Source organism: Hyaena hyaena, unplaced genomic scaffold (assembly GCF_003009895.1).
Source record: "Hyaena hyaena isolate Hyena2069 unplaced genomic scaffold, ASM300989v1 scaffold_406, whole genome shotgun sequence".
Classification (NCBI taxonomy): Eukaryota; Metazoa; Chordata; class Mammalia; order Carnivora; family Hyaenidae; genus Hyaena; species Hyaena hyaena.
Window position 1 is genome coordinate 595,008 of NW_024081038.1, and position 26,180 is coordinate 621,187.

A 26,180-nucleotide genomic window follows, 5' to 3' on the forward strand; every position below is an offset into this window, starting at 1 on the left:
CCCCCAAAAAAGACCTAGCCGGTGGCAGCGTCTCCCGGGAGTCCGCTTCCTGCCCCGCCCCTCCGCCCCTTGGCTCCTTAAAGGCGCAGGCCTCCAACCCGGCTCACTGCTGCCAACTCCTGGGCCGCCGTCAGCCGATCCCCTTTAACCTGGGAGAGAACTTTCACTTTGCTCAATTGAACCTGTGTCTGGGTCAGTCCCGGGCGAGCTCCTTCCTCTATTTCAAATATGCATTGGCTTAACCCAGCTGGACCGAAGCCTGGAACACGGAATAGGCTCTGTGGGGTCCTTCCAGACTAGGTAAATATAGTGACTAAGAGATACCCCCCCACACCCAACAGTGTCTCTAGAACCCCCAGGAACGCCATAAGTCATCCTCCAAACTGCCCGACTTTCCCCTTCACTCAGCTCTAGGTATAAGGGAAGGGGAGTGTGCCATGAAGGGGACAACCTGGTGCAGTGGGGAGGGGAGAGACCTGGACTAGGAGTCTTCATACCTGAGTTCTGGTCCTAACTTGATCACCCACCTGCCTCGGGTGTTCTCAGACAAGTACCTGTGCCTCTCTGGGAGGCAGATGTAGAGACAAATAGTTCCCAGGGGAAAAAGGCAAGGGGGAGATCTACTCAGGCCTAGTTCCTGGGGGATGTGAAGAGACAGGATAGGCATATCTAGCAATCGCCAGAGGAGAGGCCAGGCCGTGCCCCTGAGAAGCCCCCAAGACTTTCCAGCCTTTTTCTATCCTCTGGGGTGCAGCAGGGCTAAACCAATTCAAGACTCTTGAACATTTCCTCTTCCGGGAACCTCCCAGACTGCCCTCCCCAATCTTCTGTCTTCCTAATCTGAGCGTTCCAAGCCTCAACTCTGTCCCTTCAATCCACATCGTGTGCGAATTTTTTTCACCCCCACTGGGAATCCAGAGCCTTCCCTGGACTCCCATCCCCAGCCGAGTTGACCACAAAACCAGGCAGACGGGACCTGAGAGAAAGCGGGGATATTTGGGGACCAGTATAAGATAAGTAACACAGTTCTGGAGCTAGCTCTCCTTTTTGGCTACAAGAGCAACAGGATCCTTGAGGGCTATTAATTGTGCAGACACTGGGTTCACATGCTTTTTAGGCAACATCTCCTTTGTATTTCACAACCCTAAAGGAAAGAAGTTTCATTATGCCCATTTTATTGAGGAAGAAGGTAAGCTTTAAAGTAGACAAGCAACTGCTTCACTTTCCATAGTCAGTAGCAGAGCTAGTATTCAAACCCAGATCTCATTTCTCTCATCTGAAGGAATCCAAAAGCTATGGAAGCTGTTCTCTACTCATTCAAACCAAAATCACCCATTAGACAAGAATAGGTTTGTCTGTTTATTTGAATTGGCTGTCAGAGAAAGCCCAAGGCCCACTATGGGAGCAGGAGCTGGATGACAGAAGGATGGATAATGGATGGAGGCATGCTTAGGGCTCCCTCATTTGTGAGAGCTATGCTGAGCCAAGCTTGGTCATCAAAACTGGGGACATGCAGAAAAGACATCTGAGTAGGGCTGGACTCAGCGTAGGAGCCAGAGTTGCAGCATCAGGACCAGGCTGAGCAGGAGAAGCTCCACCCCATGGGGCAGGGTCCCAGCACTCATGGCCAAGGCATAGAACCTCGCCACCTCCTCGTTGGGGTTGCCCTGGGCCGGGTCAAACCACATCTGGATGCAGCGGCCGCTCCCTCGACTGTAGTTGCTGAGTTTGTAGGAGTGACTCCAGATGCCCTCACACAGGGCTGCGGGCGAGGGAAAGTAGGACTCAAATGTGCGGCAGGTGGCTCCAGCCGGACACTTGTTAAATCCTGCATGGGGAGAGAGGGTGGACACACACATTCAGCCCCTGGGCTCAGAGCTCATTTCTGGCCACCCCCCCCTCCGGAAATCCTCACCCAACCCCAGACCCTCAGACCCCACCTGCATCTCCGCACCCCCAGGCCCTCACCTGAGCTCCAGTTCCAGCCCCTGTGCCAGTTGTTCTTACAGGTGTGGGAGGTGCGGCAGTCTTCCCACCATTGCTGACAGTCCTCTTTGCATAAGGGCACATCCAGGAAGCGTTCCTTGCGCCAGCTCTGCTTCACCTAGGAGGGCGGGGGAAGGGAGGGCTCCTCTCAGCCAGGGGTGCTGGCAGCCACAGACTTGACCTGGCAGGATGGCAGCCTGCTGGGCTGGGGTGAGGGAGAGGCCTGTACCTCCTGGATCCAGGGCCCCAGATTGGGTGAGCACTCATACAGACAGTTGTCCTGAACGAAGTGGCGCCTGCAGGAGGGCTCCATCTTGCCACAGTGGTCCAGGTTAAAGTTATACAGGAGGGAGGGGTCCTGATGCAGCTCCTGGCTGGTGTTGAGTGAGCAGCAGGCGTTCTTCTTCCAGGGGGTGCACTGGGCAGAGAAGACCCTGGACCACATGCCTCCCACACCACAACCTTCAGCCTCTCCCTATTTGATTCTTGTTCTCCTGCCTCAGGTGAGTTGTCCTAGGAAAGTTTACTGTGAAGACCCTCTGTCCTTGGTCTCCAGAAACTCGCATCTTGGGGGAGACTTAGTTACAACAGTGTGATCAGGGGTTGTGGGAGCCAGAGAGAAGCCCTGTCATTAGCTATCATTTATGCAGACCTTCATATTTTATAGAAAGCTCTTTGATTTATTTATTCATTAAAAAATAATTACTGAGTACCTATTTCTATGCCAGTCACTGTTCTAGATGCTGAGAATATGATAGAAAACAAAACAGAAATATGTATTCGTGGAACTTACATCCTGATCAGTGGAGACAGACAGTAAGAAACTAAAAGAGAACAAAATACAGTGTCAGGATATGATCAATTACATGGAGAAAATTACAGCAGGGAATAGGGATGTGGAGTATGGGTTGATTGTTGGAATTTTAAAGAAGGTGGTTGTGAAAAGCCTCACTGGAAAGTGACATTTTGAGCAAAGGAGGAAGAGAATGACCTATGCAGTAATATATGTTGAGTAAGTTACTTCTTCGCAAGTATTAAGGCCTGTGTCCCCAGAGGCGAGTCTAGTGCCAGACACATGGCAGGCCCATGAAAATATTTGCTGAAAAAAATAAATGAAAGACCTATTTATGATTTCCCAAATCTAAACTCAACTCCATCTTACATATAGATGCACCATATTTTAGCAAGTTTTTAATATAGACTGGCTTTTTCAGGACTGTAAATACTATGAAAAGGAAGGCCATGCTATGTGTTTGGCTTTACTAGAATTATTCACTATTTTAGAAAAGTATGTCATCAATGGCAACACTGCTTAGGATACCTTATAGCATTTTAGTTGTCAACAGAATATACCTGTATCGAGCTTCTTTGGTAGCTGCCCCATTCCTAGTGATTTGGCAAATAAAAGCAAACATGCAGGGCGCCTGGGTGGCTCAGTCAGTTAAGCGTCCAACTGGCTCAGGTCATGATCTCGTGGTTTGCGGGTTCAAGCCCCACATTGGGCTCTGTGCTGACAGCTCAGAGCCTGGAGCCTGCTTCACACTATGTGTCTCCCTCTCTGTCCTTTCCCCTTTCACATTCTATATCCCTCTCTCTCAAAAATAAATAAAGATTAAAAAAAATAATAAAGCACTAACTTAAAAACAAAAAACTATTTGATAGTGATTTCTAATGTAATCATTAGAGAAGTAACATATGGAAATACATTTTATTATAAATTGCTTTCTTTGTTCTCTTTTGTGTTACAGATAGTCATGCTGATTTTTTAAAGTTAAATGTGCAAATAGGTCCTATTAGCTTTGAATTTTATTTCAGAAAAAGGAGATGTGGAGTCTGAATAGAGTTACCACTGACTGGCATCCACTCATATCGAGTGAGTGAACATGCCACATCTGTGCCCTATGTCACAGCCGTAAGAGCCCTTGTCTTCTACCCCTGATGCTTCATGGACCGGCACATGGTGAAGGTAGTAAGAACCACCCTCCCTGACAGTCTCTTACCCTCTAGAATGCTGGGAGTGCCCAACCCAGTCCTACCCCCACACCATAGGGGCTGCTAATGCCCAGATCTTCTGTGTGTCCTTCTGCTTCTCTGGGCCCGTTTCCTCATTTGGGTTCTATTGGGGGAGAACATTATCTCCTACATCAAACGACCACTGGGAATGTGAAATCACGTGTAGAAAACCCAACACCTAGTAAGTGCTCAACAAGTGATCATATGTCACTGCTGCCATGGTATCCTCTGAAGAGGACACCCCTAAATCACCTCAGCCAATACCCCCCGCCCTAGCTTCATCTCCTCCCACAGCGGTAACTCAGGATGTGGGGGGATCTGATCAGTCAGCCCTTCCCCTGCCACCCTGACCTTCTATTCCCCATTGGAACCAGCCCCGTCCCCAGCTCGAACCACACTCCAGCCACACCTGGTCATGCAGCTTGTCCTCGGGGCCTGGCTTTGTCTTGTGATGCTTGGCATCCATGCAGACGTTGAGCAGGTCTGTCCTTTTCCGGGCACTGCACATGGAGGCTACCCAGGCCAGCAGCAGCAGCAGAAGTGGTGTCAGTCTCCAGGCCATGTCCTTCTGTCCCTGCAGATGGAGCTGTGGTTAGGGAGGCCAAGGCCTGCGGGGAGAGAGAGCCTCATGCAGGGCCCCCCTTGGCCCCCTGGGTCAGTCTCCCCGTCTCCACAGTGGAGGAAGGAGTCAGATCCTGTTCCTTTAGTGCTGGGGTCCTGAGGCTCCCTGAAGCTGAAGTAGAGAAGGCTGGCAAAGGAAGCTCCCCCTTCCAGGCTTGACGGGCTCAGAGGAGATCTGGGGTCAGTGGACTGGCTCTGGGGGAGTCTTCCTAAGTTGGAGGAGATATTTTTGTGCCCTCATCTTCTCTCAACTTTACCTAAGAAAAGTAGTTTAAGTAGTTCAGGTATGCCCTCCTCCCCTGAAAGGGGCCACGGTCACCCAGTGCCCTAATGCCGTGTCCACCAAGTGCTCCATTAGGCACCAGGTCTCCTGGGTTCCCATGCCAGCTTAGAGACCCTGTTAGCCTGGAGGAGGCAGTGGCCCAGCTCGCTGAATTCTCCAGATCACCATGAGGGTCAAGGGATGTAACACTTGGGGTGGTATTTGGTTAAATAACACAGAAATAGAAAGGTTGGTGGTTTCTAACTTTTGCTTCCTCAGACTTTTTCCTTCCTTGTTCTCTGAAAGCCATTTCCTTCTTCCACCCCATCATGACATTGGCCTCCTCAGCTGTCTCTAGACTAATGCACTTACCCCTGCAGATCCCTATCTTGCCCCTCAGAAAACAAGTTCAGAGACCCCTGGACCCAAGGGACAACATAAATATACCTCATGTTGGAGCAGCCAAATAGACAAGCTCTTAGAATCATGGGAGTCACCCAGGAAAAGTGACGGCCTGCTTCCCAGTTCCTTACTGACCCTTACCGCCCACTCCCATCTATTCCTGGGGCACCTGGGTGGCTCAGCCGGGTAAGCATCTGACTCTTGGTTTTGGCTCAGGTCATGATCTCACAGTTCGTAGGTTCAAGCCCTGCATCAGGCTCTGTGCTGACAGCCTGCTTGGAATTCTCTTCCCTCTCCCTTACTCTCTGCACCTGCCCCCCACATCTCTCTCACTCTCAAAATAAATAAACTTAAGAAAAAGAAAAAAAGATCTGTTCCTTTGGGCTCTGTCACTGAAGTACCTGAAGGGATAACAGAGACCCCTTCCTCTCTCCCACCATCCCTACGTGCAGCTGATCAACCACAAAGCCCTGGTCAAGGGTCCATCCAAAAATCTTTCTGGAATTCACTTTCCTTGGCTCTGTATTTGAGATCAGGTCTTCTTCCCTCCTCCAATTTCTTGTTTTAATTTTTTTAACTTTTTTTAAATGTCTTTATTTTATTTTGAGAGACAGAGAGCAGAGTAGAGGCAGATAGAGAGGGAGACACAGAATCTGAAGCAGGCTCCAGGCTCTGAGCTGTCAGCACAGAGCCTGACATGGGGCTTGAGCCCACAGACTGTGAGATAATGACCTGAGCCAAAGTCGGACACTTAACTGACTGAGCCACCCAGGAGCCCCTTCCCTCCTCCAATTTCTTCCCCTGAGAGTCACCTTCTCCATAGGAGCCCAAGTGATCTTTCTAAAGAAAGATCTGCCCCTCCCCTATGCCCAATCCAGCCAAGTCTCCCCAGTGTTCCTTCACCCCTCCTCCCCCCACCTTAGGACATCTTGCCTGAGGCTCCTTTGCGGCTGGGAGCTCACACAGCTGTGTCTGGATTGGCCTCTTCTTAGGCTGGCAGCGACTCCAGACCCTTTGACTTTCCCCAGTGGTCTCTGACCTCAGTGTGTGATAGACTCTAAGAACTCTGGTTAGCACAATGTAAATTCCTCATTTGGCTCCTCTGGTCTTGCCTCTCTTCCGGGCCCCACCCATTCAAGGCCCCACCCATTTAAGGCTTCATTAGTCTGTCCATGTATTCATTCCTGTTTTCATTCAACTCTTTGTTAATTTATTCATCACAGGATTCACACATCCAAGATTCATCAAAACCTGGAGAAGCTCCACTTTAAGGGGGATCTGAATTTTTGAGGTGTCCTACGTGGTTTGTTAGGATGAAGCTGGTTTGAGGGGCATGAGGTGCAATAGGGATAAAACCCAGGCTTTCTGATGGGGCCATGGGTCCCAATGATAGCACTGTCAACTCACAGACCTTGGAAAATGTCACTGAGCCTTTCTGAGCTTTAGTTTACTCTCCAGGAAATTGTTGAGAATTATATATGGAAAAGCCTGGCACTGCCTGAGTAGCTTAAATGATAGCTCTCAGGTTACTTTTTGAGTAGCCAGGTAGACACAGGTAGAGGTTGAAGTACAGAAGTCAAGGGTCACAAGGAAAAATGGTCTCAAATCTGATAAATGATAACATCTCACCACCTAGCATTTCTGTAAACATAATTGAGCATTTTTTTTGTAGCCCTTTAAAAAAATGTGGTAGGGGCACCTGGGTGGCTTAGCAGGTTAAGTGTCTGACTCGAGATTTTAGCTCAGGTCATGATCTCATGGATTGTAGTTCGAGCCCCACATTGGGCTCCGCACTGGCAGTGTGGAGCCTGCTTGGGATTCTGTCTTTCCCTTTCTCTGCCGCTCTCCAGCCTGCCCGCTCTCTCTCTCTTTCTTCCAAAGTAAATAAATAAACTTTTTAAAATGCGGTTAAATATACATTATATAAAACTTAATATCTTCATTATTTTTAAGTGTATAGTTCAGTAATTTTAAGTGTATTTATGTTGTTCAATCTCCAGAAACTTTGCCTCTTTTTTTTTTAATTAAAAAAAATTGTTTTAGGGGCACCTGGGTGGCTTAGTCGGTTAAGCGTCCGACTTTCGCTTGGGTCATGATCTTGCGGTTCGTGGGTTCGAGCCCCGCGTCGGGCTCTGTGCTGACTGCCAGCTCAGAGCCTGGAGCCTGTTTCAGAGTCTGTGACTCCCTCTCTCTCTGACCCTCCCCTGCTCACGCTGTCTCTCTCTCTCCCCTAGAAATTAAAAAAAAAAAATTGTTTTATGTTTTACTTATATTTGAGAGAGAGAGATCACGAGTGGGAGAAGGCCAGAGAGAGAGGCAGACAGACAGAATTGGAAGGAGGCTTCAGGCTCTGAGCCGTCAGCACAGAGCCCGATGTGGGGCTCGAATCTACGAACTGTGAAATCATGACCTGAACCGAAGTCGGGCACCTAACCAAATGAGCCACCCAGGCACCCTGAAACTTTGCCTCTTGTAAAACCGCAACCCTATTCCAGTTAAGCAACAATACCCCATATCCTCCTCTCCCCAGTCCCTGGTAACCATCATTCAACTTTCTGTCTCTATGAATTGACTACTCTAGATATTTCATATAAATGGGAATCACATAGTATTTGTCTTTTTGTCACTGGCTTATTTCCCTTAGCATAATGTCCTCAAGGTTCATCCATATGTCAGAATTTCATTTCTTTTTAATAATTGAATAGTAGCTTATTATATGTTAATGCTACATTTTGTTTCTCCACTCATTCTCTAATAGATACTGGGATATATCTACCTCTTGGCTATTGTGAAGAATGCTGTCATGAACAGGGTCGCACAAATATCTTTTGAGGAACTTGCTTTCAATTCTTTTAAATATATATCCAGACGTGGAGGAGCTGGATCACATGGTAATTCTGTCTTTAATTTTTAAGGAACTGCCATAATATTTGCCGTAATAGTTGCACAAGTTTCCATCCCTACCAACAGTGTACAAAGGTTCTAATTTCTTCACATCCTCACCAACACTTGTTATTTCCTGTTGGCTTTTTGTTTTTTAATAAAAGACATCCTAGTGGGTGTGAGGTGGTATCTCATTGTGGTTTTGATTTGCATTTCTCTGGTGATGAGTGATGTTGAGTATCTTTTCATAGGCTTGTTGATCATTTGTATATCTTCTTTGGAGAAATATCTGTCCAAGTTGTTGGCCCATTTTTAAATTGTATTCTGTGTCTTTAAAAAAATTTTTTTTAATGTTTATTTTTGAGAGAGAGAGAGACAGACAGGGCATGAGTGGGGGAGGGTGAAAGAGAGAGGGAGATCAGAATCTGAAGCAGCCTCCAGACTCTGAGCTGTCAGCACAGAGCCTGATACGGGGCTTGAACTCACGAGCTGTGAGTTCATGACCTGAGCCGAAGTCAGATGCTCAACTGACTGAGCCACCCAGGTGCCCCATTTGTAGTATATGTCTTTTTATCACTGTAGGAATTCTTTAGTTCTCTATATATTCTGGACTAACCCCTTGTCAGATATATGATTTGCAAATCTTTTCTCCCATTCTGTAGGTTGCCTTTTCATTCTGTTAACTGTCCTTAGATGCCCAGTTTCCCATTTTGATGCAGTCCAGTTTATTTGTTTTTCTTTTGTTGCCTGTGCTTTTGCTGTCATATCTAAGAAATCATTGCCAAATACAATGTCATAAAGCTCTTCCCTGTTTTTTTTAAAGAGTTCTATAGTTTTTGGGGTCCCTGGGTAGCTCAGTCTGTTAAGTGTCCAACTTTGGCTCCCGTCGTGATCTTGCGGTTTGTGACTTTGAGCCCCGCATCTGGCTCTGCACTGGTGGCATGGAGCCTGCTTGAGATTCTCTTCCTGTCTTTCTCTGCCCCTTCCCCACTTGCACTCTCTTTCTCAAAATAAAAAAATAAACTCTAAAAATTTTTTTTTAAATAAAGGATTTCTATAGTTTTAACTCTTACATTTAGGTCTTTGGTCCATTGTGAGTTTAATTTTTGTATAAGAGTATAAAAGGAGGGTGTCCAACTATAGTTTTTTGCATATGAATATCCAGTTGTACCCCAGCACCATATATTGAAAACACTTTTCTTTCCCCCATTGAATTGTCTTGGCACAATTCAGTTTGTCAAAAATGTGGACTCTCAGTTCTATTTCATTGACCTATATACCTATCTTTATGCTATTACACTGTCTTGATTACTGTAGCTTTGTAGGAAGTTTTATACTCAAAAAGTGTGAGTCCTCTAATTTTGTTCATTTTCAAGATTGTTTTGACTGTTATGGGTCTCTTGTGTGTCCGTATGGATTTTAGGATCAGATTGTCCATTTCTCCAAAAAAGCCAGCTGGGACTTAGAGACGGATTGAGTTAAATCTGTAGATCAGTTTGGGGAGTAATGCCCTCTTAACCACATTAAGCCTCCTTATTGATGAACATGGGCTTTCTTTCCATTTATTTAGTTTTTAAATTGCTTTCAATGATGTTTTACAGTTTTCAATATACAGGTCTTTTATTTTGTTAAATTCACTTCTATGTATTTATTCTTTTTTATGCTACTGTGAATGGATTTATATTCTTTTTTTATTTTTTAATTTTTATTTATTTATTTTTTTTAATATTTTTATTTATTTCTAGGAGAGAGAGAGAGAGAGACAGCGTGAGTAGGGGAGGGTCAGAGAGAGAGGGAGACACAGACTCTGAAATAGGCTCCAGGCTCTAAGCTGGTGGTCAGCACAGAGCCCGACGCGGGGCTCGAACCCACGAACCACGAGATCATGACCTAAGCAAAAGTCGGACGCTTAACCGACCAAGCCACCCAGGCGCCTCATTTATATTCTTTTTTTTTAAAGTTTTATTTATTTAAGTAACCTCTTCCCTTCACCCAGTGTAGGGCTCGAACTCACGACCCCAAGATTAAGAGTCACATGGTTTTCCAGGGTGCCTGGGTGGCTCAGTTGGTTAAGCATCCTACTCTTGATTTTGGCTCAGGTCGTGATCTCACGGTTAGTGAGATGGAGCCCCACATTGGGCTCCTCGCTGACAGTGCAGAGCCTGCTTGTGGTTCTCTCTCTGCCCCTCCCCCCTCAAAATAAATAAACATTTAAAAAAGAAAAAGAGTCACATGCTTTTCTGACTTGAGCCAGTGTATTTATTTATTTTGAGAGAGAGAGCAAGCAGGGGAGGGGCAGAGAGAAAGGAAGAAAGAGAGAATCTCAAGCTGATGGTGCAGAGCCTGATGTGGGCTTGAACCCACAAACTGTGATACTGTAACATCAGTTGGACACTCACCCGTCTGAGCCACCCAGGTGCCCCTTAAGTTCATTTTTATATTTTCATTGCAGATGTATATAAATACAATTGATTTTTGTATATTGATCTGATATCCTACAACTTTCTAAGCTCGCTTATTAATAATAATATTTTCTGGATTCCTTAGGATTTCCTATGTACAATATCATATCATCTGTGAATAAAAAGTTTTACTTCTTCCTAGAAAAACATTTCCTAGATGGCATCCCTTTTATGCCCACATTATGCCTGAGTTTCTCCCTGTAGCTGTTAGGCAGCTTTTTAAGCTGTGGACCTAATGGAAATGGTAAAGCTTTTTGCAGCAAAAAAAAGAAAGGAAGAAAGAAGGAAGGGAGGAAGGAAAGAAGGAAGGAGAAATAGTTTTACTTCTTGCTTTCCAATCTCAATGCCTTTATTCCTTTTTATTGACTAACAGTCTTAGCTACAACTTTTTTTTTAAATTATTAATCTCTACTCCAAAGTGGGGCTCAAACTCACCACCCTGAAATCAAGAGTCGTGTGTTCCACTGGCTAAGCCAGCCAAGTACCCATGGCTACAACATTCATACAATGTTGAATAGACATGATGAGCGTGGATATACTTCTTTATCCCTGATATTAGCGGGAAAGCCTTTTGACATTGACTGTGATGTTATCTGTACATTTTTCATAGATGACCTTTGTCAGGTTGCATGGATTCTCTTCTATTCCTAGTTTGTTCAGTGTTGGGTTTTGTTTTGTTTTGAATCATGAAAGTATTTTGGATTCTGTCAAATTATGTTTCAACTGAGATGATCATGTGGGCTTTGTCTTCTATTTTAGTAATATGATATTTTGAATCAATAGATTTGTGGATGTTAAACTGACTCGCATTCTGGGATTAATCCTACTTGCTCATGATGTATAATCCTTTTTATATGTGGCTGGATTCAGTTGTGGTTTGTTTTTTTTTTTTTGTTTTTTGTTTTTTGTTTTTTTTTTTGAGAGAGAGAGAGAGAGAGCACGCAAGCAGGGGAGATGGACAGGGATAGAGAGAGAGAATCTTAAGCAGGCTCCATGCTCAGCGCAGAGTCCAACTTGGGGCTCAATCTCATAACCCTGGGATCATGACTTGAGGCAAAATCAAGAATCAGATGTTTGGGGTGTCTGGGTGGCTCAGTTGATTAAGTGCTGACTTTGGCTCAGGTCATGATCTCAGGTTCAAGAGTTTGAGCCCCACATGGGGCCCTTTGCTGTCAGCATAGAGCCCACTTCAGATCCTCTGTCCCCTTCCCCCTCTGCCCCTCCCCCGCTTATGTTCACTCTCTGACTCTCTCAAAAATAAAATAAACATTAAACAAAAAAAAAATTTTTAAGTCAGATTCTTAACTGACTGAGCCACCCAGGCTCCCCTGGCTGCATCCTGTTTGCTAGTATTTTGTTGAGAAGATTCATGTCTTTATCCATAAGGAATATTTGTCTATAGTTTTCTTATGATATCTTTGTGTGATTTTGTATCAGAGTAATATTGATCTCACAGAATGGGTTGAGATGTGTTACTTCCTCTTCTTTTTGGAAAGAGTTTCTTTTTTTGTTAAAGTTTATTTATTTTACACCCAACGTAGGGCTCAAATCCCAAGATCAAGAGTCATGCTATTTCGGGGCACCTGGCTGGCTCAGTCAGTTGCGTATCTGACTTAGGCTTATGTCATGATCTTGCAGTCCGTAAGTTCAAGCCCCATGTCAGGCTCTGTGCTGACAGCTCAGAGCCTGGAACCTGCTTCAGATTCTCTCCCTCTCTCTCTGCCCCTCCCCCACTCACACTCTGTCTCTCTCAAAAATAAATAAAAACATTAAAAAAATAAAAATTTAAAAAGAGTCATGCTATTCCAACTAAGACAGCCAGGTACCTCCTAAGAGTTTCTGAAGGATCGATATTAATTAGTCCTTAAACATTTGGTAGAATCTACCACTGAGGCTGTCTGAGCCTAAAGTTTATTTGTGGGGAGTTTTAAAATTATGAATTCAATCTCTTCACTTGTCACAAGTATATTTAGATTTTTTACTTCTCCTTATGTCATCTTTGGTAGTTTGTGTCTTTCTAGGAATTTGGCCATTTCATTTATGGTGTCTAATTTATTGACATACAGTTGTTCATAGTATCTTTTACAATGCTTTTTATTTCTGTAATAGTGTTGTCTCCTCTTTTATTCCAGATATTAGTAATTTGACTTTTCTTTCCTTTTTTTCATGATCAGTCTAAATAAAGGTTTTTGCATTTTTATGGGAGAATTCAATCCATTTATTTATAATGTAATTACTAATGACATAGGTTTCACTCCTGCAATTTTATTTGTTTTATATATGTATTTTGGGTTTTTTTATTCCTCTGTTTCTCCATTACCCCCTTCTTTTGTGTTTAATAGATATTTTCAAGTGTACCATTTTAATTACTTTGTTGTTTCTTCTACTGTATTTTTATAATTTTTTCTTAATGCTCTGGGGTTGCAATTAACATCATAATTTATAACAATCTAGTTCAGATTAATACTGAGTTTCAATAATGTTCAAAACTTTACTCCAATATAGCTTCATTCCTTCCCCTACTCCTTTGTACTTTGTATTATCGTCATATAAATTCCATCTTTATACAGTATAAGCATATCAATACCATTTTAGGGGCAACTGGGTGGCTCAGTTGGTTGATCATCAGACTTCAGCTGAGGTCATGATCTCATGGTTTGTGAGTTTGAGTCCCACACCCGGCTCTCTGCTATCAGCGCAAAGCCCACTTCAGATCCTCTGTCCCCCTCTCTCTCTGCCTCTCCCCCACTTGCGCTCTCTCTCTCCTTAAAAAAATGCCATTTTGTAGTTATTATTTCATGAAGCTATCTTTTCCCATTAGATAGGATAAGAGTTACAACATAAAAACATTTATACCGTATTTTAAATTTCTCTATGTAGTAACTTTTACTGGTGCTCTTTATTTCTTCATGTGGATTCAACTCACTGCCTGGTGTTCTTTCATTTTAGCCTGAAGGACGATCATTAGTATTTCTTGTAGGGAAAGTTTACTAGTGACAAATCCTCTCAGCATTGGTTTATTTGGGTATGTCTTAATTTCTCCTTCACTTTGAAGAATATTTTTTTTATTATTATAAAATTTTGGGTTGACAGTCTTCTTTCATTACTTTGAATATTTCATCCCACTGCCTCCTAGTCTTCATAATTTCTAGTGAGACATTAACAATTGATCTTATTGAGGATCCTTTATCAATGATGAGTCATTTTTCTATTGCTGTTTGAAAGCAGTCAAACTGACAGTTTGACTCTGATGTGTTTAAGTGTGAATTTCTTTGAGTTTCTCTTACTTCGAGGTCACTGAGCTTAGATGTGTAGATAAATTTTTCATATAAAATGTGAGCAGTTTTGGTCTTGATTTCTCCAAATATTATTTACACCCTTATTCTCTTTCTACTCCTTCTAGGACTCCCATTGTGTGTATTTTGGTATGCTTGATGGTATTCCCACATGTTACTGTGCTTCCTTTATTTTTCTTCATCCTGTTTGTTCTTAAGAATGGACAATTTCTGGGGTGGTTAAGTGTCTAACTCTTGATTTTGGCTCAGGCCATGATTTCACGGTTCATGGGTTCAAGGCCCATATCAGGGTCTGTGCTGACAGTATGGAGCCTGCTTGGGATTCTCTCTCTCCCTCTCTCTCTGCCCCTCCCCCACTCATGTGCTCACACGCTCTCTCTTTCTCTCTCAAAATAAGTAGGTAAACTGTAAAAAAAATGGACAATTTCTATTTCCAAGTCTGTAGATTCTTTCTTTTACCACTTCCAATCTGCTGCTGAGCACCTATAGTAAAAAACTGTTGTAAATTCAGACTTCATTTTTTTCTTAAAAAAGAAGTTTAAGGTTCACAACAAAATCGAGGGGAAGGTATAGGGATTCCCCATATACCTCCTGCCTCCAGACATGTATATCTTCTTCCATTATAACATCCCCAACCGGAGCAATACGTTTGTTACAATTGATAAACCCACACTGACACACCTTAACTACCTGAAGTCCGTAGTTCAGATTATGGTTCTCTCTTGGTGTTGTACATTCTTTGGGTTTGGACAAATGTCTAATGACATGTGTCATTATCATACAGAGTATTTTCATTGCCCTAAAAATACCCTCTGCTCTGGGGCACCTGGCTGACTCAGTCAGTAGAGCATATGACTTTCAGGATTGTAAATTTGAGCCCCACATCAGGTCTCCTTCTCTCTCTGCCCCTCCCCTCTTTATGCTCTGTCTCACTCTGTCAATAATAAATAAATGTAAAAAAAATTAAAATAAAATCTTAAAAAAAACCCAAACCTCTCTGCTCTGCCTATTTATCCCTCCTTTTCCCCAGCCCCCAACAAACACCGATCTTTACCATGTCTCCTAGTTTTTGCCTTTTCCAGAATGTCATATAGTTGGAATCATATAGTCTGTAACCTTTTCACTTTGGCTTCTTTCACTTAGTAATATGCATTTAAGGTTCCTTCATGTCTTTTCATGGCTTGATGGTTCATTTCTTTTTGGTACTGAATAACATTCCATTGTCTGGATGTACCACAGTTGTTTTTTCCATTCACTTACTAAAGGATATCTTGGTTGCTTCAACATTTGGCAGCTATGAATAAAGCTGCTATAAACACCTATGTACAGATTTTTGTGTGGACATAGGTTTTCAACTCCTTTGGGGAAATACTGGATAATATGGTAAGAATTTGTTTAATTTTGTTAAGAAGCCACCAAACATTCTTTTAAAGTGGCTATATCATTTTGTATCTTCACCAGCAATGAATGAGAGTTCCTGTTGCTGCATATCCTCACCAGCATTTGGTGTTGTCAGTGCTTCAGATTATGGCCATTCTATAGGTGTATAGTGGTATTTCATTGTTGTTGTTGTTGTTTTTTAATTTCTTTTAAAAGTTAGTTATTTTGGAAAGAGACAAAGCGTGAGTGGGGGAGGGGAAGAGAGAGGGAGACAGAATCTGAAGCAGGCTCCAGGCTCTGAGCTGTCAGCACATAGCTGGATGTGGGGCTCAAACTCATGGACTGTGAGATCATGACCTGAGCCGAAGTTGGACGCTTAACCGACTGAGCCACCCAGGGGCCCCTTACTGTTATTTTAATTCACATTTCCCTGAAGATATGTAATGTGGAGCATCTTTACATATGTTTATTTGCCATCTGTGTATCTTCTTTGCTGAGGTATCTGCTAATTAAGATCTTGGGCTTATTATTAATCAGGTTGTTTATTTTCTTATTGTTAAGCTTTAAGAGTTCTTTCCAATTTAGAAGACAGTCCTTTATTAGAAATGTCTTTTTCAAATATTTTGTCCCAGTCTGGCTTGTCTTTTCATTCTCTTAATATCTTTTGCAGAGCAGAAAAGTTAAAAAATAATTTTTAACGTTTACTTATTTTTGAGAGAGAAAGAGACAGAGTGCAAGTGGGGGAGGAGCAGAAAGACAGGGAGACACAGAATCTGAAGCAGGCTCCAGGCCTGACATAGGGCTAGAACTTGAAGATCATGACCTGAGCTGAAGTCGGATGCTTAAGGGACTGAGCCACTGAGGGATCCCAGAAAATTATAATTTTAATTAAGACTAGCTTATGAGTTCGTTCTTTCATGGATCATGGCTTTGGTTGTGTATCCTTTTTTTTTTTTTTAATGTTTATTTATTTTTGAGAGAGAGAAAGCACGAGCAGGGGAGGGGCAAAAAGAGAGAGACAGAGGATCCAAAGAGAGCTCTGTACTGACAGCAATGAGCCCCCCTCCACTGGAGCTCACAAACCATGAGGTCATGAACTGAGCCGAAATCCAATGCTCAACTGAGGAAGCTACTCAGACTCCCCTGATTTTTTATCTTGAAAGTCATCACCAGGGGCACCTGGGTGGCTCAGTTGGTTAAGCATCCGTGTCTTAATCTTAGCTCTGGTCTTGATCTCAGGGTCGTGAGTTTGAGCCCTGCATCAGGCTATGTGTTGACAGCTCAGAGACTGGAGCCTGCTTCAGATTCTGTTTTTCCCTCTCTGCCCCTCCACTGCTTGTGCTCTGACTCTCTCTCAAAAATAGATAAACAAACAAACATTTTTTAAAAACACAAAAAACAAAGTCATAAAAAACCCAGGTCGCCTAGATTTTCTTATACATTATCTCCTAGTAGTTTTATAGTTTTGCATCTGTGATGCATTCATGTCTGTGATCCATTTTAAATTATGTTTTGTGACTTCATGAAAAAGTGTGACATGTATCTAGATTTATCATTTTGTGTATGAGGTCCAGTTGTTTCAGCAACATTTGTTGAAAAAATTCTCTTTGTTCCATTTTATTGCCACTGTCCCTTTGTCAAAGATCAGTTGAATGTATACTTGTGTGAGTGTATTTGTGGACTCTCTATTCTGTTCCATTAATCTAGTTGTTTATTCTTTTGCCTATATCACATTATCTTTTTTTTAATGTTTATTTATTTTTTGAGAGAGAGAGAAAGGGAGGGAGAGAGAGAAAGCTAGTGAGGGAGGGGCAGAGAGAGAGGGAGACAGTGAATGTAAAGCAAGCTCCTCAATGACAGCAGAGAGACCGATGTGGGGCTCAACTCATGAGCCCTGAGATCATGTCCTGCACTGAAGTCGGACACTTGATGCTTAACCGACTGAGCCACCCAGGTACCCCCACATTGTCTTGATTACTGTAGCTTTGCAATAAGTTTTGAAGTCAGGTATTGTCATTTATCCAACTTCGTTCTTCTCAATATTGTGCTGGCTGTTCTGGGTGTTTTGCATCTCCATATAGAATTTAGAATCAGCTTGTCAATATCTACCAAGTAACTTGCTGGGATTTTGACTGGGAAGCATTGCATCTATAGATCAAGTTGGGCACAACTGACATCTTGACTATATTGAGTCTTCCTTACATGAAATATCTCTCCTTTATTTAGTTCCTTGATTTCATTCATCAATTTTGTAGTTTTCCTCGCATAGATTTTATATATAGTTTGTCAGATTTATACCTACAAATTTCATTTTTCTAGATGGTATTATGAATGATATATATTTTTTAATTTCAAATTCCACTTGTTCATTGCTAGTATGTGGGAAGGCAGTTGACCTCCACATATTAACTTTATATCCTTCAGCCTTGCTATAATCACTTATTAGTGCCAGAGATTTTTTTTGTCATTTCTTCAGATTTTCTTCTTTCTTTTTTAAAAATGTTTTTAATGTTTATTTATTTTTGAGAGACAGAGAGAGGCAGAATGCAAGTGGGTAAGGTGCAGAGAGTGAGAGAGACATAGAATCTGAAGCAGGCTCCAGGCTCTGAGCTGTCAGCACAGAGCCCAATGTAGGCCTCAAGAACAGTGAGATCATGGTCTCAGCCGTAGTTGTACACTTAACTGACTGAGCCACCCAGGCGCCCCTTCTTTTTTATTAAAAAAATTTTTATTTTTTTTTTTATTTTGAGAGAGAGAGAGAGAGAGAATGAGTAGGGGAGGTACAGAGAGAGGGAGACACAGAATCCAATGTAGGCTCCAAGCTCTCAGCTGTCAGCACAGACTGGACGCGAGGCTTGAACTCACAAACTGGAAGATCATGACCTAAGCAGAACTTGGTTGCTTAACCAGCTGAGCCACCAGGTGCCCAAGATTTTCTATACAGATGAATATGTCATCTGTGAACAAGGACATTTTATTTTTGCCTTCCCAATCTGTACCTTTTATTTCCTTTTCTTGTCCTGATCCATTAGCTAGAATTTTCAGTACAATGCTGAGAAGTAGTGAAAGGAGACCTACTTACCTTGTGCCTGATCTTAATGGGAAAGCTTCATGTTTCTCATCATTGAGTATGTTAGTTCTACGTCCATCCGACTTTTGATTTCAGCTCAAGCCATGATCCCAGCATCATGGGATCAAACCCTGTATTGGGCTCCGTGCTGAGCATGGAACCTGTTTAAGATTCTCCTTCTCTCTCTCTCTCTCTCTCTCCTTCTACTGTCTCCCCTACGTACACTCTCTCTGTGTATGTCTCTCTCTCTCTCTATCAAAAAAAAAAGGAAGTATGTTAGCTCTAGGTTTTTTGGTAGATAGTCTTTATCAAGTTGAGCAGTTTCTAGTAAATATTTCATTTCAGTTATTATACTGTTCTATCCCTAATTTCTATTTCAGTTTTTAAATAATTTTTATTTCTTTCTTTAAAGTAGGTTCCATGCCCAATGTGGGGCTTGAACACATGCCCCTGAGATCAATGAGTCACATGCTTTACTGACTGGAGCCATCCAGGCACCTCAATAATTTTTATTTCTTTATTGGCATTCTCTATTTGGTGAGACATCATTTTCATATTTCCTTGAATTCTTTAGATGTAGTTTCCTCTAGTTCCTTTTTTTTTTTTTTTTTTTAAGTAGGCTCTACACTCAACACAAGTCTTGAACTCATGACCATGAGGTCAAGAGTTGCATGTTCCTTGGGGCGCCTGGGTGACTCAGTCGTCTGGGCGTCCAACTTCGGCTCAGGTCATGATCTCATGATTCGTGGGTTCAAGCCCTGCATCGTGCTCTGTGCTGACAGCTCAGAGCCTGGAGCCTGCTTCAGATTCTGTGTCTCCCTCTCTCTTTGACCCTCCCCTGCTCCGTTGTCTGTCTATCTGTCTCTCTCTCAGAAATGAAAAAAAAAAAAGAGTTGCATGTTCTACCTACTGAGCCAGCCACCCCTCGTTCTTATTTATAAGAACTGATTTAAAGTCTTTGTCTAATAAGTCCAGCGTCTGGGCTTCCTCAGGGACAGTTTCTACTGACTCCTTTTTTCTCCCTGTGTATGACTCACATTTTCCTGTTTCTTTGCATGTCTCATGTTTTTTGTCGAAAACTGGGTAATTTTTAAAAAAGGTTTTATATTTAAGCAATCTCTACATTCCATGTGAGACTTGAACTCACAACCCTGAGATCAAGAGTTGCACGCCCCACCAACCGAGCCAGCCAAGTCCTCAAAAACTGGGTGTTTTAATTAATGTAAGATGGCAACTCTGGAAATCAGATCCCCCCCCAACCATGGCTTGAGTTGTTGCTGCTTATTTGTTTATCGACTTTCATGGGCTAATTCTGCAGAGTCTTATTTTCTTTGTCATATGTGGTCACTGAAGTTTCTGCCTGGTTTGCTTAGTGGTCAGTTAATGATTGGACAGAACTTTCATTAAATGCCTCGAAGCAGTAAGTTTCCTACTTTTTACCAAGGGTTCAGGGGAGCCTTCACCACTCTGGCAGTTTACTCTGCCTTATTCCTCACTTCCTGCCTGAGCAGGACCTCAGGCTCACCAGAGTTGATTGGAGCTTCCTCAGGTACTTCCTGGATGTGCTCACAGTTCTCTAAACATTTGTGGGTTCCTAGGTCCCCAGGTAATATCAGAGATTTTCATAGCCCTTCATCTACATTTCATTTCTCAATATTCCTCTTAGGTTTTTTTTAGCCAGCCTCTTGTTCGCTTCAGCTGGTGTGTCTGCCTCAGGAAGCTGGGATGTCAAACAATTTGCTGCTAATTGTTTAGACAAACAAAACAGAGTTTCTTGCATGGGAGCTCTGAATCAGGTCAAATAAAGACTAGCCCTATGAATGGGACTCTTAAAGGGAGCTTTCAGATGGAGCAAACAGTGACAGTTCTCTTGGGATGGGCTACTTGGGGAGTTCCACACCCGTGCTGCCCCCTCTAGTGGCTGTTAGGCCACGTTTTTCAAAGCTAGTGTAGTTGTAAGGCTGCCAGATTTGTGGAGCTACTGTGGAGCTGGGGAGAGAGGGATGGGGAAGAAACTGGTGAAAAACAGTGAGCCACAAAGCTCACTGTTTCTATTGACATTCAGCCATTTTTTCTTGAACAAATTCTCCTTCAATTTTTGAAAGCTTTGGTTTCCAGATTCCTAAAATCTTGATTCTGATCATTTTTTACCAGGGTTATTGCTTTTATGGAGGAGTAGATTTTCAGATATCCTTACTCTGCCATTCCAGAAATGTTTCTTCAGGTTACCTGTATTTTTAAAAAATTTTTTTCAGACCTCTTGTATTTTAAGAAGTATAAATGTTGAGATGCTATGGTCACTCATAAGAAAAATGGTCTTTGAGGGGCACCTGTGTGGCTCTGTCAGTTAAGTATCTGACTCTTGATCTCAGCCTAGGTTTTGATCTCTGGATGGTAAGTTCAAGCCCCATGTTGGACTCCACACTGGGCGTGGAGCCTACTTAAATAAAAGAAAAAGAAAATGATATTTGAGTATACAGTCTATCCTTAATATGAAGAAATAAAAATTATTTTGGTTTCCCGTGTGTTTTCCCCTTATAGCAGAGCTTAAGTCCTTGTATAATGCGAAAGTGAACTTTCACTTCTTAGGAAGCATTGTTAATTTTTCATGACTCACTTCATCCATCCCCTTGAGTCAAGGTATAACATAAAACAATAGGATTCCTCGCTTCTAGAGAAGTTAACATTTTTAATGTTCTAAAATACAAAATTACAAAATATGATTTTCTTATTAACAACCAAGGTTAAGGTTATTTCTGGACAACACTTTTTTCTGTTTCCCTTCTCCAATATCAGCCCCTAAATTCAGAATAACAAAATTATCAAGGCATCTTTTACACCAAAATCATCATGACACTTCCCAAACAGCTGTTAGAATGCACAGAAAATTTACCCTCTCACGGCATGGCCTCAGAAGGAAAGGCTACAAGGAGGGCTTCTAAAAATAATTAGGTATGGTTGGTATGCTCCATGTTTTTAAAATTAGCCTATCAGTACTCTAAAGAGCTGCTTGGGGGCACCTAGGTGATTCAGTCAGTTGAGGATCCACATCTTAGTTTCCACTCAGGTCATGACTTCATGGTTTGTAATATCGAGCCCCACGTCAGGCTCTGTGCTGACAGTGTGGAGCCTGCTTGGGATTTTCTCTCTCCCTCTCTCGCTCTCTGCCCCTCTCCCACTTACATGCTTGTTCTGTCTCTCTCTCTCTCAAAAGAAACAAATGAACCAACAAAGAGCTGCCCTGTTCATCATGTCCACAATGTAGAGAAAGATATCAAAGCAAAGAGACGAGCTCATCCTTTCTAGACGACTTTTATACAGGGTGAAGTTTGTGGCTGTGAATGTTCAGTGACTGCAGACTTTCCCAAATTGGTAAAAACATACTCGTGGTCACATGCAAGGTCTTGCATGATGCCTATCAACAAATTTATTTCCAAGATCATTTTGTGCCTTCATTTAAAATAACTTTTTATAACTGAGAGCAATTTTGGTGTACATCTTACAAAAACAGACCATAAGACCCTCAAGATTTCTAAATATATCCACTGTGCATATCACCCAGAACTCAAGGCAATTAAGAGAGGACAAATAGAATTGTCAAAAATAAGTTGGTTGCAAAGGTTACTCTCCTTCCTCAGGTTCTAATAATATTTTCCCTTCAAAGTAGCCATCAACTGAGGCTTCATGAAATGCAGCAATCACCAGTAGCGTCATGCTCTGTTGTCTTAAGCCTTGATGAAACTTACCTCTTTCACTCTGATATTGGACGTTAATAGGTTTCTAGGTCATTCAGTCCTGTCAACAAGGAGGTTCTATTCTCTCCTTTTATTTTCCTAAAGATCCTGCCATAATTGGTAGAACAGACTCATGGGTCTGATGCCACCACCATAGCTAACCCTTGGATGATGTAACCCATCAGAGCCCTGAGACTTGAGATTTCCAGAAAAATTCCAGCCCTAAAACAAAAGACTTCTATGGAGGGAGATGCTAACCCACAGACAAGCAGCAGGAATGTTTTAAAAGGAATTGGTGAAATTGAGAAGGAGATAGTGTTGGTTATCGTGTTGGTATTTTTGGTTATGTGCTTCATGATCTTTTTTTGATTAGTCATATGATGTAGCCGTTTTCCTCTCCCCTGGCTCTGGTTTCTAACCCTCAATTTAGTAGATCATACTTGTGCCAACTGGAATAAACCCGGTCTCTAAAAAAAATCCTTGGTCAATGGGCCACACTCCTAAATATCTCTTCTGGCACTGTCCATCTCACACCAAGCGCAGACTCCCTCCTTGATTGCTGCATTTCTCCAACTAATCTCTCAAAGGTTTGTTGTTTATTGTTGTTGTTTTTTAATTTTAAAGAGCACATGGTGGCTCAGTCAGTTAAGCCAACTTCGGCTCAGGGCATGATCTCACGGCTCACGAGTTCCAGCCCTGCATTGGGTTCTGTGCTGACAGCTCAAAGCCTGGAGCCTGCTTAGGATTCTGTGTCTCCCTCTCTCTCTGCTCCTCTCCTGCTTACACTCCCTCTCTCTCAAAAATAAACATTAAAAATTTTTTAAATAAAAATAAAGAGAATGTGAATGGGGGACAGGGGCAAAGAAAGAGAGAGAGAGAATCTTAAGCAGGCCCTGTGCTCAGTACAGAGCCCGATGTGGGGCTCCATCCCACAACTCTGGGGTCATGACCTGAGCCCAAATCAAGAATCAGACATGCAACCAACTTAGCCACCCAAGCACCCCATCTCTCAAAGTTTATGATGGAATTGAGTTTGGCTCTGATGATAGATTTTTATGGAACTAGATGCTGAATTCCTCAGAATATGTCACCTCATGAACACACCCCACAGAAATCCAGAATCATATAAGATTCTCTATATGTTATACCATTGCAGGGGAAAGCACCATATAGGTAATCATTCATTCACTCTTTTTGCATATCATAAAATTTACCCACTTAAAATTTGCAAATATTTTGCCCAAGTGCTACAACCTCACTATAAATGAGTTTTAGAACATTTTCATGCCCCCTTATGCCCATTTATCTTGGTTCCCAAATCCCAGCCCCAGGCAACCGCTAATCTACTTTGTCTCTATAAATTTGCCTTTTCTAGAATCTTCATACAAATGGAGTTTCACTCAGCATAGTGTTTTTAAGGTTCATCCATGACATTAGCATGTGTCAGTAGTTTGCTACTTTTTATTGCTGAATAATATTCCATTGTATGGGTATAATACATTTTGTCTATCCATTGCCTGGTTGATAGACATTTAGGTTATTTTAAGTCTTAACCTATTCTGAATAATACTTCTTTTTAAAAAAAAATTTTTTTTAATGTTTGTTTATTTTTGAGAGACAGAGCATGAGCAGGGGAGGGGCAGAGAGAGAGGGAGACACAAAATCCTAAGCAGGCTCACGACCACAAGATCATGACCTGAGCCGAAGTTTGCCGCTTAACCAACTGAGTCACCTGGGTCCCCAAATGCTTCTTCTTTTTTTTTTTTAATGTTTATTTATTTATTTATTTTTAATGAGAGAGCATGAGCAGGGGAGGGGCAGGAAAAAGGGACGCAGAGAATCCCAAGCAGGCTCTGTACTGTCAGCACAGAGCCTAATATGGGCCCAAACACATCAACTGTGAGATAATGACCCTGCTGAAATCAAGAGTTGGACGTTCAGCCGACTGAACCACCCAGACACCCCTCTGAATAATGCTTCTATGAACATTCACATACAAGTGTTTATGTGGATATATATTTTCACTTCTCTTGGGTAGATGCTTAGAATTGGAATTGCTGAGGGGCGCCTGGGTGGCTTAGTCGGTTAAGCGTCCGACTTTCGCTTAGGTCATGATCTCGCGGTCCGTGGGTTCGAGCCCCGCGTCGGGCTCTGTGCTGACTGCCAGCTCGGAGCCTGGAGCCTATTTCAGAGTCTGTATCTCCCTCTCTCTCTGACCCTCCCCTGATCACACTGTCTCTCTCTCTCTCCTAGAAATAAATAAAAATATTAAAAAAAAAAAAAGAAGTGGAATTGCTGAGCTGTAAGGCAGTCTTACATGTAACTGTTTTTGAAATTGCCACGTTGTTTTCCAAAAGACCAGTACCATTTTATATTTCTTTCAGTAGTGTATCAGGTTCCAATTTCTCCACATCCTTGCCAATATTTGTTATTGCCTGGTTTTTTTTATTATAGACATTCTAAAGGATATGAAATGGTATCTTATTGTGGTTTTAATTTGCATTTTTCTAATGACTAATGAATGGTATCAAGCATATTTTCACATTCTTGTTAGCCATTTGTGTAACTTCTTTGATGAAGTGTCTGTTTATTTCTTTTGCCCATTATTTGATTGAGTTGTTTGCTTTCTAACTATTAAGCTGTAAGCATTATTTATATATTACGGATACAAATCCTTTATCAGATATGTGTTTTCCAGATATTTTCTCTAATCTGTAACTTGTCTTTTAATTTTCTTAAAATTTATTTTAATGTTTATTTTTGAGAGAGAGCGAGCGAGCAAGTGAGGGAGGGGCAGAGAGAGAGGGAGACACAGACTCTGAAGCAGGATCCAGGCTCTGAGCTGTTAGCACAGAGCCCAACGCAGGGCTCAAACTCACAAGCCATGAGATCATGACCTGAGCCAAAGTTGGACGCTCAACTGACTGAGCCACCCAGGTGCCCTACTTTTCTTGATGGTATATTTTGAAGTGCAGAGGTCTTGGAATTTTGATGATATCCAGTTTATCAGTTTTTTCAGTCATAGACTGTTTCTGGTCCAACAGAACACAGTCCATCTTAAAAAAAAAAAAAAAAAAAAAAGGAAATGAAATGAAAAAAATACATAGTCTATCTGTAGAATAGATAGCAGCTTTTTTTTTTTTTTTAGTTTTTTGTTTTTTTTTAAAGTAGTCTCTGCACCCAGCCTGAGGCTTGAACGCACAACCCTGAGATCAACAGTTGCATGCTCCACTGACTAAGCCAGCCAGGTGCCCTAGTAGAAGTTTTAATCTAAGAAATCTTTGCCTAACACAAAGTCTGTTAAGTATTCTCCTGTTTCCTTCTAGAAATTTTGTTTTAGCTGTCACATTAAAAAAAATTGTTTTTAATGTTTATTTTTGAGAGACAGAGAAAGAGGGAGACATAGAATCGAAAGCAGGCTCCTGGCTCTGACCTGGCAGCACAGAGCCCAATGCAGACCTCAAACTCACTAATTGCCAGATCATGACCCGAGCTGAAGTCAGACACTTCACCGACTAAGCCATCCAGGTGCCCCTTAGCTGTCACATTTAAGTCTGTGATCCTTTTAGGGGCGCCTGGGTGGCTCAGTCGGTTGGGTGTCCAACTTCAGCTCAGGTTATGATCTCACGATTCGTGGGTTTGAGCCCCACGTCGGGCTCTGTGCTGACAGCTAGCTCAGAGCGTGGAGGCGGCTTCAGATTCTGTATCTCCCTCTCTCTCTGACCCTCCCCTGCTCATGCTATCTGTCTCTCTCTCAGAAATTAAAAAACAAAACCAAAAAACATTAAGTCTATGGTCCTTTTGAGTTATGTTCTGTATATGGTATGAGTTGAAGGTCATACTGTAAGTTCACCTTTTTGTGTGTGGATATTCAACTGTCACATTTGTTGAACACGCTATCCTTTCCTCCAATGAATTGCCTTAGCACCTTTGTCAAATATCAATTTAATATAAATATAAGGATTTATTTCTGGGCTCTCAGTTCTGATCCATTAATCTCTATGGCAATCCTTATGCCAGTACCACTGCTGAGATCTTAATATGGAAAATTATTAATACATTCTGCAAGCT

The 26,180-nt window shown here is 42.2% G+C and overlaps 1 protein-coding gene and 1 long non-coding RNA gene across 3 annotated transcripts in view; one reads left to right on the forward strand and one right to left on the reverse strand.

Moving 5' to 3' along the window:
- The first annotated feature begins 235 nt into the window (after window positions 1–235).
- Window positions 236–26,180, forward strand: part of LOC120245131 — a 46,024-nt gene continuing 20,079 nt past the window's right edge. Inside the window, exons 1-2 of the long non-coding RNA XR_005531710.1 lie at window positions 236–300; window positions 2,397–2,489. This is a non-coding gene — a long non-coding RNA (uncharacterized LOC120245131). The remainder of the gene's footprint in view (window positions 301–2,396; window positions 2,490–26,180) is intronic.
- On the reverse strand, window positions 1,347–6,371 carry FOLR2 (folate receptor beta). Of its 2 annotated transcripts, none has more exons than XM_039252045.1 (5): window positions 6,218–6,371; window positions 4,409–4,573; window positions 2,216–2,404; window positions 1,969–2,104; window positions 1,347–1,828 (listed from the first exon to the last, which is right to left on the reverse strand). In XM_039252045.1, the coding sequence occupies exons 2-5, from the start codon at window positions 4,559–4,561 to the stop codon at window positions 1,542–1,544; spliced, it is 765 nt and encodes a 254-aa protein (XP_039107976.1). In that variant the 5' UTR covers window positions 4,562–4,573; window positions 6,218–6,371; the 3' UTR covers window positions 1,347–1,541. The 2 variants fall into 2 exon arrangements, with proteins under 2 accessions (XP_039107976.1, XP_039107977.1); XM_039252046.1 differs by having other exon boundaries at window positions 6,203–6,371.